Source organism: Eimeria acervulina, genomic scaffold (assembly GCF_000499425.1).
Source record: "Eimeria acervulina Houghton genomic scaffold, Eah_scaff193, whole genome shotgun sequence".
In the NCBI taxonomy this organism is placed as follows: Eukaryota; Apicomplexa; class Conoidasida; order Eucoccidiorida; family Eimeriidae; genus Eimeria; species Eimeria acervulina.
Window position 1 is genome coordinate 1 of NW_013550080.1, and position 16,978 is coordinate 16,978.

The 16,978-nt window shown below is 33.1% G+C and overlaps 2 protein-coding genes across 2 annotated transcripts; one reads left to right on the plus strand and one right to left on the minus strand.

The window, feature by feature from the left end:
* Positions 1–2,466: 2,466 nt before the first annotated feature.
* EAH_00024500 (hypothetical protein, conserved) lies at positions 2,467–4,641 on the plus strand (the record flags this gene model as incomplete). The annotated part of the gene is made up of 1 exon (XM_013396748.1): positions 2,467–4,641. One exon carries the CDS (start codon positions 2,467–2,469, stop codon positions 4,639–4,641), a length of 2,175 nt encoding a protein of 724 aa, XP_013252202.1.
* A 1,141-nt stretch (positions 4,642–5,782) lies between these two features.
* On the minus strand, positions 5,783–12,128 carry EAH_00024510 (UDP-N-acetyl-D-galactosamine:polypeptide N-acetylgalactosaminyltransferase T2, putative; the record flags this gene model as incomplete). The annotated part of the gene is made up of 9 exons (XM_013396749.1): positions 5,783–6,529; positions 7,337–7,419; positions 7,690–7,930; positions 8,645–8,808; positions 9,227–9,386; positions 9,703–9,869; positions 10,238–10,409; positions 11,061–11,194; positions 11,789–12,128. 9 exons carry the CDS (start codon positions 12,126–12,128, stop codon positions 5,783–5,785), a joined length of 2,208 nt encoding a protein of 735 aa, XP_013252203.1.
* Positions 12,129–16,978: the final 4,850 nt, after the last annotated feature.

The window sequence follows — 16,978 nt, forward strand, 5'->3', positions numbered from 1 at the left end:
TATATATATATTATATATATAACGAGAGAGGTAGATAGATAAATAAATAGAAAGATAGACAGATACATAGATAGGTAGTTGTATTCAGTATATATATATATATATTATATGCATCTGGAGTGAGTTGCAATTGCATTTACAGACAGAAAAGTTACATTCATAGAAGAATGTAGAGAGGAGAACAGACAAAGACAAAGACAGAGACAGAGAAAAACGAAGAGGAAGAAGAAAACAGCAACAAAAACAAACTAAAGCAAAGACAAATGCAAATATAATCAAAGACAAGCATAGACAATTTAACATGGAGCAACGAACAAACGAAGGAAAAGACAGAGACAAAGACAAACAGACACAGCTGCAAACAGAGAGAAAGAAAACAAATAAAAGTAAACATAAAAAATTAAATACAAGCATTAGCAGTCATTGCTAGAGACAGTGAAGCGAACAGAAGCAAAAAAACAAATGCAAGCAAATACAAACAAAGAGGAAGACGGCAAACAGAAAAAAAAACTATAAAAAGAACAAAAGAATCAAAGAAGAATTCAAGACAAACAACACAACAAAACAGAAAATTTGCTGCATTCTCAAAATTCTTTTCTCTTCTCCTTCAAACTGCAACAGTGATGCCTGTTACTTTATATATTATTTACGTTTATGTTTATGTGTGTACAGATAGACCTTTATCTATATTTATGCATATGCATGTCTATGCATGTTTATGCGTACATGTGCTCACAGATATATATATATATATATATATATATATATATTTCTATCTCTCTCTCTCTCTCTGTATGTATATATATTATACATGCACATACATAACTATATATATACTTTTTTATTTATTTATAGGGATGCTCTTCATGAATAATAATATTTGCCTGTCAATAAGACTTTATTGGTCTCCGCACCACCTACGAATAGTTCGAAGATGGTGGATTTCAGCACTGTCCACCACCGTCGAATAATAATAAAAAAAAGTATATGTACAAATATATCTACATAAATAAATAAATATATATATATCTGTTCTTTCTTGCAGCTGCTTTTATTCACTGGAAGTTGCTGGAAGTTGAAATATTAAGTAATTGAAGTTTACATATAAATATATAAAAGTAAGTTTCGTATTATATTTCATCTCTTTCTATTTGTCAATCTACTGTTGCGCCTATATACATTTACATAAGTACTTAATGCACTTGTATATAAATGAATAAACAAGTAAATAAATATACATACGTGTAAATATTATATATACATATGTATTTTTATGTAATGCAAACAGGAAAAAAGAAGGTACAGGGGCTGAGCGTTCGTCTTTTTTTGTTGTATATATTTGGAAAATATAAAAATGAGTGACTCCATGAAGAATGCAGGAAAGGCAAAGTGCAAGTTCTTTGATTTCCTCTTCCCGTGCACCATAGGTTCTTTTGCTGCTATTATATATATATATATATATATATATGCATTATATTGTTATCATATACATCTGTATATATATGCTGTAGATCCAGGTGGGGAGGATCTCCCGTTGCATTTTTGTTCGTTTGATGATAAAGAGGAAAATAAAAATGAATAAAAAGCCGTATAAAGACAAAAAGAAGAAATATGCAGAATAATTTAATAAGAGAAAGGGAAAAGTAACTCAGCAATAGCTCCCGTGGCTCAGTTGGTTAGAGCGTTGGTCTTATGAACCGAAGGTCAGGGGTTCGAGCCCCCTCGGGAGCACTATTCTCAAATTATTTCTTTTTATTCAACTCAATTCCTTTTTAAAAACAACGCATGTGTTATGTTTGAGGTGTATGTACACACGAAACCTGACAGCAAATTCAATTGCTGCATTGAATGAGCGGAAAGGCAAACGAAGGATATAACGCGGTATAAGATACGCATTGAGGTGATTTAGGTATAACGGAGAAAAGTAAACGAAAGTTTATATTTCTGTACCTGAATGTGAAACACTTGCATACAACAACCACCGAAAGAAAGAGAAAAGGCAGAGAAACATTTGCAGAAAAAGAATAGAGGAAGTGCAATTCAACTAATTAGCAAAGAACAAGGGCTAGCATTTCAAACATTTAACTTCAAATAATCTAAAAATTAGTTCACTAAGCCATAATGAGGTGTATGTACACCGTATATATATTTTTTCAGGATATTCACGAAATTGGATGTTCACACCTGTACTTCTTCTGACCGATCCACCCATCAACGGGGATCGCACTTCAGCCTTTCTGATATTTCCACTATTAAAAGACACATTTTTCATTGTTTCTCCATATTTTCAATAAAGAAAAAGCAAAAAAACCAGAAAATTCCGCAGGCGTCGAGGGAATACAACGGAAGACAGCCCTGGCTTCCCTTGCATGCTGCGTGGGGCCCGCGGATGCTGTGACGACAAATTTCTTCTGATTTTCTCTGTATTTTGATTAATTGATAATTAAATGGAAATATTTCAAGAAAATGACTGGAGGAAGGCCTCTTGGGCCTTCAACTCCTTCTGAGTATGCCGCTGAGGTGCGTGCGCTGGTAGACGCTTGTCGCGCATGCACGAAGCCGAAGGAGTTATTACAACATTGTGAGGATTTATTTCGATTGTTATGCAATAAAAAGATTGAATTAGAGGTTCCATATTCCCCTTCTGGGTTTCATCCGGGGCAAGGAGAAGGAGAAAACGCCGCTTTTATTGAATGGCTGCATCAGTCATTTGAGGTGTTTGTTTCGATTGTGTTCGGTCTTCTGGAGTCTGAAGAAGCGCATATCCAGCAACTGGGTCTTTCTTACTTATTTAGAATTATAAAGCATGAAGCGCAAGTGCACAGGTCTTCAACATTTCCTCTCTCTGTATTTCAATTCTTCATCTCGCGGCTGCTGCAGACTGACAGCTTCACCAGCTACCTGCAGCAGCTGCTGCAGCAAAACTACGCACAGAAATATGTTGATATCCGCTATTATTTGTTTGTGGTGGTTTTGAAGATATTGAGGGAGTTCATTGCACGAAAGGAAAACCAAGACAACAACAGCCTCACGCACCAGACTCCTACTGCTGCTGCTGCTGCTGCTGCAGCTGCATCTGCTGCGGAGGAAGCTGAGAGCGAGACAGAAGAGGGGAAAGAAACAGAGTGGTATGTTTGGAAGATAGGAGAGGCTGAGCTGAGCAGCAGGCTGACTTCTTTGCTGCTGCAGTTAGCAGATACTGTCGCAGGCGACCGCTACTTAGGTAAGAAGAACCGGAAGCGCAGCAGCAGCAGCAGCAGCAGCAACAGCAACAGCAAAGATGAAGATAATGATATGAGCGAAGATGAAGAAGACGAGGCATCTTCTGTATCCGAAGAAGATGAAAAGAATAAGGAGAAGACGTTTATTCATGGTTTGAGTGCTTCTAAGGCTCTGCACTTCAGCAACCATCGGACTGCATTTCAGAGTGCGTGGTTGTTGCTGCTGCTGCATGTGCAGCACAGCAGCAAGACGCTGCAGCAGCTGCTGCAGTCTGTCCCTCGCCGTGTGCTGCCTCTCTTGTCTAATCCTATTCTCCTTGCAGATTTCTTTCTCAATGCTTTCGCAATCAGCAAACAAATCTCTCATCGTATTTCTGCTTTATCGGGGCTCTTCTTCTTGTTAACAAAACACAGACTGGGGGACCCAGAGTTAGTTATGAGGAGAGAAAGTCTTTTAAACAACTCCAGCAGCAGCAGCAGCAGCAGCAGCAGTGCTGCAGAAGCAGCAGCAGAAGCAGGCGTGCATTTCTATCAGCAGCTGTACAGACTGCTGACGCCTGCTGCTTTTGCTGCTCGTCTCCGCTCTCGTTTTCTGCGTTTATTAAATATTGCTCTTCGTAGCGATATGCTTCCAACATGTCTTATAGCCTGTTTTATAAAGAAATGCTGCAGAGTTGCATGCATTGTTTCTCCTGCAGCATCTCTTTCTCTTCAAGCACTTGCTGCTTCTCTACTTCATAAATACTTCAATACATGCAAACCTCTAGTTAGCATTCCTTCACATGTGGCGGCAACTCTGAGGATTTCAGGAGATGCTTTCGACTACTGCTCAGCAAAAATAAGAAAAAAACAAAATGCACATACCGCTCCTGCTGCTGCTGCTGCTGCTGCTGCTGCTGCTGGTTCTGCTGCTGCTGCTGGTGAAGGTGCAGCAGGATGGAGAAGAGAAGGCGGCGGGGGTTTATCTTCTTTTAGTTCAGGAGAGGAAGACGATGATGAATTGCTTGAAGAAGAAGAAGAAGAAAATGCAGTATTGCGTTTAGCTGCAGCAGCAACACCTGCACGTTTAAGAGTCAATACTAAGAAAGATATAACTCCTTTAGCAAGAAAAGAAGCTAAGATAAGTCTCTGGGAGATATCTCTCTTAAAGAAACATGCATTGCTGCCAGTACAACAACTTGCATGCATATTTAATTCGGACTTCTCTAACCCTGCATGCAAGAAGGTCGAGTTAGAAGATTTTCTTAATATTTCTGCTGGGGCTCTCTTAGCGAGAGAAATCAAAGCTATTAATAAACCCTCTTCTCTCCTATTTCCTATTTCTTCAGCAAATGCAGACACTACATACAAACTTCCAGATGTTCTTCATTTGCATGCAGCAGCGATGAATATTGCTAATATTAATTCCCCCTGTTCTTAACTTTTTTAAAGACGAATTCTGTCTATCAATAATAATAAATAATAATAAATATTATTATTTATTATTGTTTATTATTATTATTTGACCATACTGCATATATTTCGTTTTATTATTGTTTTTGTAATGTTGAAAACTTGCATTTACCTGAAACACTCTCAGCATTTTCAGGTACTTCGAGGTGCTGGTGTTGTTGCTGCTGCTGTTGCTGCTGCTGTTGCTGCTGCTGTTGCTGCTGCTGCTGCTGCTGCTGTTTTAGAAGCAGCTTCATTTGAGCAAGTCTCGTTTTATTTTATTACTCCCTCTTTTGGTGCTGTTTGTAGGAGACGTGATTATTTTCTACGCATTCATTTGGAAATAGATGCATTTCAGGTGTACAGACACCTCAGCTTCAATTGTTAATTCATTTTTCTCACTTAAATGAATTAACCATTAAATAAAGAAATTAATAAATGCAGAATTAATTAAACGCAGGAGTACTTGAACGCAGAAATAAATAAATACAGAAGGAATTAAACAAAGAAGACATCGAGGGAAACAAAGCAACAAAACTATCACCAAAATGCACAAAAATTTATATATTTAGTGCTGTATTTAATCTTTTTTTCTGTATTTGCTGAATGGTTTCGCTGCTTTGTTTCCCCAGATTACTCTTTTAATTCCTTCTATTTTTATTGATTCCTATAGTATAGTGCACTAGACTAATATATATATATATATGTATATATATATATATATATATAAGGGGTTTAATATATACATATATATATATAATAATAATAAGCCCCCTAACACGTAAGCAAATCCCTGACAATAAATATTTATGATGAATAATAATAATACTTATTTAATTAACCAAGTTTATTCAAACGGTCGCCCTGAATATCTTCGTGGTGCTGCTGCTGCATTTTATTTATTATTTGCAGCAGATGTGCTAAGGGGCTTCGAGAGAAGCTGCGCTGCATACAGAAAGACAGCAGAAAAAAATATCTTTCTCCCGTTCTCATCTTTATATTTTCGTAATGCAAACTAAATTTCGTTTGTTTGTTTCGCTTGTCAGCCTTTTCATTCATCTCCGCTTTGTACTGCAGCTGTTGCTGCTGTAGCTGCTGCAGCATTGCTGCTACATCATTGAAATATTTGTTTACTTTCCCTCTACATAATTGCTTGCAAATTCATCAGTTATTTTTAATGCATCTTCTACCGTCCTTCTTCCAAAGCGAGAAGACAAAGGCGACCAACTCCACTTGGAGACGAAGCGCAATTCTGCATCTGATCCCCCAGCGCAAGGCCTGATAAACAGACGTGGTGCTGCTGCTGCTGCTGCTCTTGCTGCTGCATCTTTTCCTGCTGCTGCTGCTGCTTCTGTTGCTCCTGCTGTTGCTGCTACGGAGTTTGCTGCGTTATCGTGCTGCGCATTGTCAGCCTTACCTTTATTCTTGCTGCTATTGCTGCTGCTGCTGCTGCTGCTGCTATCGTTGCTGCTGCTGCTGCTGCTGCTGCTGCTGCTGATATCTGCAGCAAGACAAAGAGCCTTAGGCCCTTCTAAATAACTTCTCTGCAAGGGAAAGATATCTGTACCTGTAAGTGAAAGCCCCCAATATCCATCATAAGAGAATATTCTTCCAGTAGTTTGACCTTGATCATCTTCTGCTTCTGCTGCGCTTCCTGCTGCAGCTGCAGCAGCAGCAGCAGCAGCAGCAGCAGCAGCAGCAGCGGGAGAGGGCACATCCCACTGCCAGAGCTGGTTGATATTCTCTCTTCTAATAACTCCATTCCAGTCACAATTATATAAAATAGGAGGAGAGCTATGACCATATATTGCAGCGTCTAAACATTTGCGGGTGCCTCTGTTCTGCAGCATTCGATTCCCGCTCACTGCTTGCCAGTGCTGAGGTGTAAACAAACGCAAATAAACATATAAATAAATATATTAATAAATAAATAAATATATATATATATATATATATGTTTATATAATCATATAATTATATTTATAATTGTATATATGCGTGCAGGGGGTTGAATAAACAACACACTTAAAATTGTCAGTCAAGCATATGCATACATATATCATGTGAATTATATACAATATATATATATATATATATATAGGTGTATATATATATATATATATATATAATATTGCAGTATAGGATATTTAAGTTAACATAACTTGTTAATTGATATAATGAGGTTAAATGCATGAAATGATATATATTGTACAATCCAAGATATACACTCTAGAAAAAATATATTATGTGAGATATATAAAATATATTATGTGAGACGATATTATATGTGAAGATGTTTAATACAAATACAAGAACGAATATATGCATATAGATGTACATATATATATGTATATTTATATGTATACTTATATGCATATATATATATAATATACATATAAAGAAAACAACTAGAGGAAAAGAAAACAAAACAAAACAAATAAAACAAAACAAACAAAACAACACAACAAAAAGAAAGCAAATAAAACAAAACAAGTAATAGAAAACAAGTAAAACAATACGAGTAAAACAAAACAAGTAAAGCAAAACAACTAAAACAAAACAACTAAAACAAAACAACTAACAGAAAACAAAACAAACAAAACAAATAAAAGAAAACAAATAAAAGAAAACAAACAAAACAAACAAAACAAACAAAACAAATAAAAGAAAACAGTAAGACGAACCTGATCTGGGTCTGCGACATCGCAAGGCGATAATTTGATGGAGTCGTAAGTCTTCACTTTTCTATCGGCAGACACACAGAGCCCTAACATAACAAACAAACAAACATATAAATAAATAAATAAATAAATATATATATATATATGCATGCATGTTGATATATATATATATATATACATATAGCTAAGCGGAGAGCGTACACATATTATAAACACATATATATGCATCCCTCTCTCTCTCTCTCTCTCTCTCTATATATATATATATATATACATAGATTCATAAACAGAAATAAGCAATAGATAAGCATATATATATGTATATATTTATATATATTTATTTAGTAATAGATTACCTGATGCTTTATGCTGTATATGTCTGTAATCATGATCGAGAAGAAGTTTTCTTTGAAAAGCAGTTTTAAATTTATCTACATACCATTGAAAAGGCATGCAAGTTAAAGAAGAATATCTTAATTCTATTCTTTTAGATATATCTCCTTCAACATGCCCACGAACTTCCGGATGATATAAATAAAATAAAACATAATACTCATCCAACCATACTTTTGCTGCTCTCTTTTGATTCTTCTGTACCTGTAACAACATAATAAATTATATACTAGTAAAGACATCTATTAATATAATAAACAAAAAAGAAATTATATTAAAATAATTATTATATTATATGTATGCAGTGCTTGTTTAACAGAAAAAGAGAAGATAGTATCAATTGATTTTCTTCGCGTTTGTTTGTTGAAGATGGATGTCTATTAACCCTCAACTAATAAGATCTATACTATTATTATTTATATTATTATTATTATTACTGTTATTATTATTATTATATTTAGTATAACACATCATATGAATATATAGTTGTATATCATATTATACTATATATATATATTATATATATGCATTACATTCAAAGTATATAACATCTAACTATATAATATTTAAACTGTATAATATTATTTAAGCTATATAATATTTAAACTATATAATAACATTTAAAGTAAATATAATGCCCTTACATACATAATGTATTTAAGTACATATAAATAAATATATATATATATGCATATATATACATCTGTATATAAATATATATACATCTATATGTGTAAATATATACACATCTATGTATATATATGAATCTATACATATCTATATATACATCTATATATATGAATATATATAGATCTATATATATATATATATATATTATATGAATACATAGACATCAATATATATAAATATATATACATCTATATATATACATCTACATATATATATATGTATAGATACCTGAATAACAAGTTTATTCTGAGGGTTAGGCTTGGGGGGCCTGGAGAAGATGTGGCCGATCTGGGATCGGGGATCGACTACAACTTCTCCTCCGCACATCCACAAGCGCATTGATTGTTCTAAGTTTTCTCCACCCCACTCTAACATTCCTTCGTCATACTTGCCTGTACATTTAAATAGAAACAAATCTCTTCTTCTTTATCTTCTTCAGCTACTTAACCAATACTCTACTATCGGAATATATAAATAGTATAGTAGTAAATTGTTATACAAATACATATATATATATATTTATTTATTTATCTTTTTATTTATTTATTTATTTATTTATTTATAATTAAGTTTTCCATCGTTTGCTAATTAATAACATGCCAACGGAGATGACTGAAATTTTAATAATATAAATAAAATAAATATAAATAAATATATATATGTAGATATATATAGATATATATATATATATAGATAGATAGAAATGTTTCTTTTTTCTTACATAATAAAATAGAACATACTATAGAGAAATACAACTACATTATATATATGTATATATATATATATATATACATTGTATATATATCGTACCAGATTCAATCCACCACTCCTTAGTCATTGCTAAGATACCGCCGGACATGACAGGAATTTCTTCTTGAACATCGTCGAACCAGCTGAATTCAAATGTCCACTCAAACATCATCTTCGAACCCTGCGTCCCGACGTCTTCCCAGTTGTCTTCGCGGATGTCCTGCACACACACCCCTATCTATTCTCTTACTTCATAAATATATATATATATATATATATTATTGTTTATGTATATGTATATGTATATGTATATGACTAGGACTATAGATGTATATATATCAACATATATATATATATATATATACATATATATACATATATATATGACATATATATATGATATGCAGATGCATTAACGATGCATGCAGAAATTGAAGTAAAAGAATTCAAAGAACGACAAATAATAAACAAACAACAATAAATATGCCTATAAATATAATATTTATATATTTATATATTAATATATTTATACTCACAAAGATAACAGGACAAGCAACTCTTCTGTAATTTGTTTTTAAGTGCTGTAGGAGCGGATATTCCCAATTTTTTCTCGGTTTGCAATGCGCATCTAAAAAAAATAAATTTGTACTAACAGCGGCGTCTGCTCCTGCAATTCTTCCTCGAATTAAACCCTGAGGTTCGTCTGTACATACACCCCAAACAAACAAAACAATAAAAATAAAGTAATTAACTAATTAATTAATTGATTAATACGCACTTGAAGCAATTAAAATCAAATATATGCAGCAGCAGCAGAAGCAGCAGCATAAGCAGCAGCAGCAGCAGCATGAGCAATACCAGCTGCAAAAGGCGCAGCAGCGTAAAAAGCACCAGCAAAAGCAGCAGCAGCAGCAAGCCAGGGCAGTAGAGAAGCAGAAGCAGCAGCAACAGCAGCAAAAAAAAACAGCAACAGCAAGAAAAGAAGCAGCAGCAATAGCAGCAAACGCAACGGCGGCAGCAGCAGCAAAAGCATCGGTGAAAATAAAGGAATAAATTTTCAGCGGTGTATACCGAAGCGAATGACTTTGATTTTATTTTTAATTTTTGATTGGAGTTTGCTGTCGTTCTCTTGAAGAAGTGTTTTTACAGGTTTATCGCTTGCATCATCCACAATAATAACCTCTTTAATGGTATTATAATTGGTGTATTCAAATAAATACAACAAAGTCTTTACTAAATACTTCTGAATTAAAAAAGAAAAGAAAAAGAAAGAAACAGAATGCGCACACATACATACATGCATATACACTAGAAGCGGAATAATAATAATAGTGACAGCCCCAATATTATTAACAAAGTAAACAAATAACGTAAATAAATTCAATTATAATAAATCAATTAAATTAATTAAATAAAAATAATAAAGCAGAGAAATACACAACGAGCAAATGGACATGTACATGTGTTAACACCAAAGAAAGAAGCAAACGAAAAATAAAAAAATAATGTAAGAGCAAGAAAGAAAGATATAAAAAAACGAATAAAGAAGAAAACACAGAGAAGAAGCAAAAGAAAAAGAAGAAAAAGAAGATAGAGTAAGGCCACCAGCCAGAAGAAGAAGAACAACAAAGACGACAAAATAAAAAATAATAATAATAAAACAGAGACAACAAGAAAAGAATGAAGACAAAGAATAAAACAAAACAAATACCAAAGAGAAGAAGAGGAGATACAGCAGCAACAAACAAAAACAATAAATACATCATGCGCAGCAAATGAAATAATAAGAAGAGCTGTATTAGCAATACAAACAACAATAATAATAACAATAATACTAATAATAAATAATAACAATAATAATAATGAGACAAGAAGAAGAAGAATAAAGTCTTACCTCTTCGTTTCTAGCACTAATAATAATAGAGAAATTATCTTCAATTTCAATTGGCGTTCTGTTAAGCCAAACATTTTGAATTAATTTCTTCATTAGTAATTCCATATTACGGGTGTACGGAGCCCGGACGGCTCCTGAAGATGCAATATAAAACACTTAAAACAATTAAAACATTAAAAACAATTTAAAGTATTCATTTATATTATTTAAAGCATTTTACTCATTTACATCATTTAAAACACTTTAAAGTAGTAAAATTATTTAAAGCACTTTAAACATTTAAATTATTTCAAGCACTTTAATCATTTAAAACACTTACAACATTTCAAAGGGTTTTAAATTATTTATATTATTTAAGGCCATTTAAAGCATCCTAAACACCTAAATCTTTTAAAGCAACTAAAGGGTTTTGAATTATTAAAATTATTTACATCATTTAAATAATTTATATTGTTGCAGTTACTGAAATTATTTAGAGCGTATAAAGCATTTAAATAATTTATAGCATATAGCACTGCTGTTCATTGCATGCAATGAATGGTGCGTTCGTAAGCCCTCTATAACCCCCCAAGCCCTAAACCCTAAACCACAAACCCTAAACACTAAACCCCAAACCCTAATCCGAAATTAAACCCTTCCCTGATGAACCAAACGCAACGCTGCCTCCCGTTCATCACCTGAATGTGTGCGTGCGTGGGGTTTAGGGTTTAGGGTTTAGGGTTTATTACCATAGGGTCCGACGACAACGGCATGATGATCGAAAGGGTCTGAAGAAGGGGCAAGAGGTAGAGCTGCATTGGCTAATATATCATGAAGAAATTTATACACGTCGCTTGTAGGTGTATGAAACGCAGTATTTCCTGAAAGAGGAATAAGCTTAAAGAGACCAACAAAGGCGAGCGCGTTGTATATACAGACACTTAGGAGAAATAATAAACCCCATACCAAAGCTTTTCGCTTCAGTCTATTCATTAAATATACTGCTTTCTTCCCTCTCTCCACTCTACGGACAACTGTGGAGCCCTGAGCTGCACCTGGGGCCCCCTCTCCATTCCATGCAAATCGCATAGGTGAGAACATTAGCCTTGCTTTTGTTTTCTTTCTTTCTTTCCTTCTTTTTCAAAGAATTCAATTAAAAAACAGGCAGGCGGCGTTCAGTATGCCCCAACCACCACCACTCCCTTGTGCAGAGGGGGAAGATAAAAAGAAAAGAAGAAAAACAACCTAAATAGGCTGTCTTATTGCAGAAAATGCTGTCAGAAACATCTGAGATATCTGTGTATAATACTGATATGAAGCTGCAACACGGACTATTTGATGTTAGTAGGCGGGAAATGGGGATAACGGCGAGGTAGCAAGGCTTGTCTTTGATGAGTTTGAGTAAAAAGAAGATTTTAAAGTCATAGGTGTAGAAAAAATGGAGAAGAATGTTGTAAAAAAGCTGCAAGACGAGGGCTGCCTGTCGGCAGAACGAAAATTCATATGTTGCAGGTTTCAGTACAAGAAGAGTTTTGTAGAGGAGAACAAGAGGAGTGAAAACCCCTTATTTTGGTGAAAATGAGTGAAATTAGTTCAATAAATACTAATATTAAATTTCTTTTTTATGTTTTTCTTAATAAAAAGGGTAATTAATGCTGCTTGTTAGACCTCAGACTCTCCCGCGGGATAACGAGTATCATCCGTTCGGAAGTAGAGGCGACGACCCCCCAAGAGCGATCAGGTGATGATAGCCGTGAACAAAAAACATTCTTCTTTCAATAAAACTAGGAAAAATAAAGGGAAAATAATTAAAAATAATTTTAAAGATGCATACGAATTGATATTATCAAGGAAAATTTTTAAAAAATTTTATGTTTCCCAGTTCGGAAAAAGAAAATTTCCGAGCCTTATTCGCCGTTCAATCTACTTAGGGGTAGAGGCCTCCCGGTGTATGTTAAGCATACCTTCTCGGCCTTTTGGCTATGATCAAGTGTAGTATCTGTTCTTATCAGTGTGACAACTGATATGGATCCAACTGGATCCAAATCTGTCACAACAATTTTTGTTTGGGGAAGGTTTTGCTAAGAGCTTGCTCCAGCATCCTTCAGGCGTCGCCTCGCCCTTACACATTCGGTGTGAGCGGCGCACCCTTCCGACCCTTCGGGGTTATCAATCCCAGTGAATACAGTATTTTGTTCGATTTTATGAGATGCTTTGTTGTCTATTGATGGTTTGTGTGGTGTCTACCGCCTTTTTGGAGCCGTTCCCTTGGTTTCTGTTGCCGACGCTATGTCGTCGTTTTCCCGTAAAGTGCTCGGCAGGGAATCAAATTTTGGGTTTATCTGAGTTCAATGTATATACCCCGTCCTATTGCTGTTGGTTAGCATATATATATATCTATATTCCTATATATATATGTATATTTGTATATCTATATTTCTGTATATATGTATGTGTGACCACTGTGATTGGAACTGATTGACGTATTTTCATTTAAATGGCCTTTGGTTTCTTCGGTGTTACGCCTTCCTTCTTCGCGGCACCTTTAAATAATATTCTACTTATTATGAGGGCCTTCCTCATCGTTTGAACAGTGTACATATATGTATAGGGTTCCGTCTGCTTCAATAGCAAACGAATATCTTTAATTCAACAATTTATATATATATATATATACCCTTATTAACTGTTATATTAGCTGTCTCGTGTACGTACACTCATATCTCTTCAGGTATATCTAAAATAACTATAATTTAACTAGAGCTCTCAGAAGGGAACACGAACTCTACGTAACATATAAATGTATATATCTATATATTTAAATAAAGGTAATGAGAAAGAGATGTTCTGTATAAAGAAAGGTAGTACTTTGTTTTTCATAATTGCAAACTAAAAGAATTTTTTAGTATGTAATGTGGGGCCCTACGACGCACCCAGGCGCATTTTTGTCTTCACTTCCGCAGCACTCCCTGGATTAAACAAATATAACAAACAGTATATATATATATATATATAATATTTATGTATGTTCATTACAAAGAGTATACTATATATAATAGAGTGTTATGCACATAAATATGTACTTACGAAATAAAATAAGGAGCATTTTAATTAATACAGCATTTCTATATATATATATATATATATATATATATATTGATACAGCCAGCACCGCATTACATAGAAGATGGAGTAACGAAATGCAATATTAAGGAATATTACCATATAATTATATATATATACTATTGATATATACATTAATTAACATTATTCGCAGTGTAAATAATATTTTAATTATTTTATTACATATATATATATATATATACATAAGTAAGGAGCATTCTGAAGGGTTTTAAATGTAAATCAGGAGAAAGATTGAACGTCATCAATAAAAACGGCAAAGAGAAATTAGAAAGAAGGAAATAAACAAAAAATTAATAAAAAGAAAGCCAGTTAGATTAAAACAAATAATATACAATAGAGAATAACAAATAGAATGCACAAAAAGAAACAACGATATATATAATATATGTATATATATATATATATTATATATATATATCTACAATTATTGATTTATACGCAACAAGGGGAAAGTTCTCAATGTACAGGATATGCTAAACGGAATATATATATATATATATATATATATATATATATATAAAGTCATATATATAATATGCTTTCTTAGTTATACTCCTTTAAACTGAATTGTATGCATACCGCTAGGCTATTTTAAACATAACAAACACTATATATATACATATATATATTATATATATACATTTATATTTATTGGTATTTAAATTGAACTGCATGCATACCACTGTGGCATATTAGACAGAAGAAATACTGTATATATATATATATACAGATATACAAATATATATTTAACATAAACACATTAATTTAATTATTTATATACACATTTAAATTGAATAGCATACTTACCAGCACTTTCCTTGCCAGCCTTTATGTTGAATATTTTCTTCAACTGCTGCATAATATTTTTCTCCTTCTGGATGATAGCGACAAACAAAAGGCTGCGGATGATATCTGCATTTATCTGTTTCTTCATTTGCATTAAAATAGGAGTTGCAACGCCTACATAAATTGGTCTTGTTAGCCTCAGAAGAAGAAGAAGAAGAAGAAGAAGAAGAAGACGAAGAGGAAGACATTTTTAAATCTATATATTTATGTATCTATCTTTGAATCTTCTTTTAAAATGAAAGGAGTATTATTATAATACATAGGATATAATTGTAAGGAATACGTCTTTTTTAACTATAAATAAATAATATGAATTAATAGTTAAAACCATTAATAATTGTCTTCTCCCTAAGCATTAATTAATTATTGTTTTATCTTTCAATATTATTAATTTCTTTTTCTTCTTCCTTCGTCCTTTTTGTTTATGCTTCTCTTTCCTGTACACACGCACACACACAAACAACACACACGCACACATAGAGAGGGAGAAAAAACAATAGAAAACCCGTTGAATAAATTATTATTATTATTATTGTTATTATTATTATGCTTAATAATAAAAGAAAAATGGATCTAAGATATAATTCATTCGAAGCAAACGTACAGAAATGCATTGACCATTCAAACTGAAGAGTGGCTGAGAGAAAAGGAAGAAAGTGGATCTAATTCCGAACAGAAAAAGAATTCGAATAAAAATAAAACAAAATATATAAATAATAAACAAAATAAAATTTAAAATTAAAAAAGGAAAAACAATGGGTGGTTTAATTGGTTAGCACGAACGCAGCAACAGGCGTACTTGCAAACTCGTCTTCGTTTTCTTCTGTTTTTTTGATCTTCTTTTGAAAGATTAAGACATAAAATAAAATAAAATAAATACAATATAAATATAAAATGCTTTTATTGAAGAGAAAGAATTGTTTTGTGGGTTAGACAAGGAAAATTTAACAGGGGCTTCGCGTGTAGAAGAGCAGCCCCAAGCGTTTGTATGATATTAATCAATTTTCTTTCTTTCTTTCTTCTTTAATTAATTAAAAAATATAATATGACTCATAATATATCATTATTCATCATTTTGTTTGATTTTTTTATTGAAATAAATGGACTGCAACATCTAATGTTTCCTCGTCTAAATAACAACAAAAAGAATATCATTGCATTTCTCGCCCAATCTACAAATAATTAAACAAATAAAATACCACAATAAAGATATTCTTCTTTACTTCCTTTTCAATTAAATCAGCAAAAAGAATTAGAGAAACAAACAACAAATCCATCGCCAGCCACCCAATTAAATCTTTTTGTTTTGTTTGCCAACATAATAAATGAAAAAACTCATTTTATTGTCTTTCTTTACTCATCCCCTCCGAATAGAAATAGACAGCTATTTGTTTCGTCTAAAAACAACCGCAGCAGCAGCAGCAACAGCAGCACCACCAGCAACAACAGCAGCAGCAAAAGCAACAGCAAGCAGCAGCAGTAGCAGCAGCAAGCAGCAGCAGCAACAGCAGCAGCAGATTTTGTCGCTGTATCTCTCCTTCTGTTTGTTTTGCGTTTTGATTGAAAAGAAAAGGAATCATCTTCAGAGAGCGCAATAAACAAATAACTAATAATAATAAATATCAATAATAATAATAAATAATAATAATTAATTATAATAGTAATAATTGTTTATTCTGTTGTTGATTGAAATCGCTTAGGGGGGAAGAAGAAGAGAAGAGACATCAGGAGAAACAAAGCAGAGATAAACAAGAAATAAAGAAGCAGCATCAAACAAAAGGAGAAACAGCAACAAATAAACAGATAAACAGACAAGTACATAAATAAAGAAATAAAGAAGAAGCAGAAATAACAAAAACAGCAAAAGAAAAACAAAAACGAGAACCGCAACACCAACCAACACCAAGCAGCAGCAGCAGCAGCAGCAGCTGCTGCTGCTGCTGCTGCTG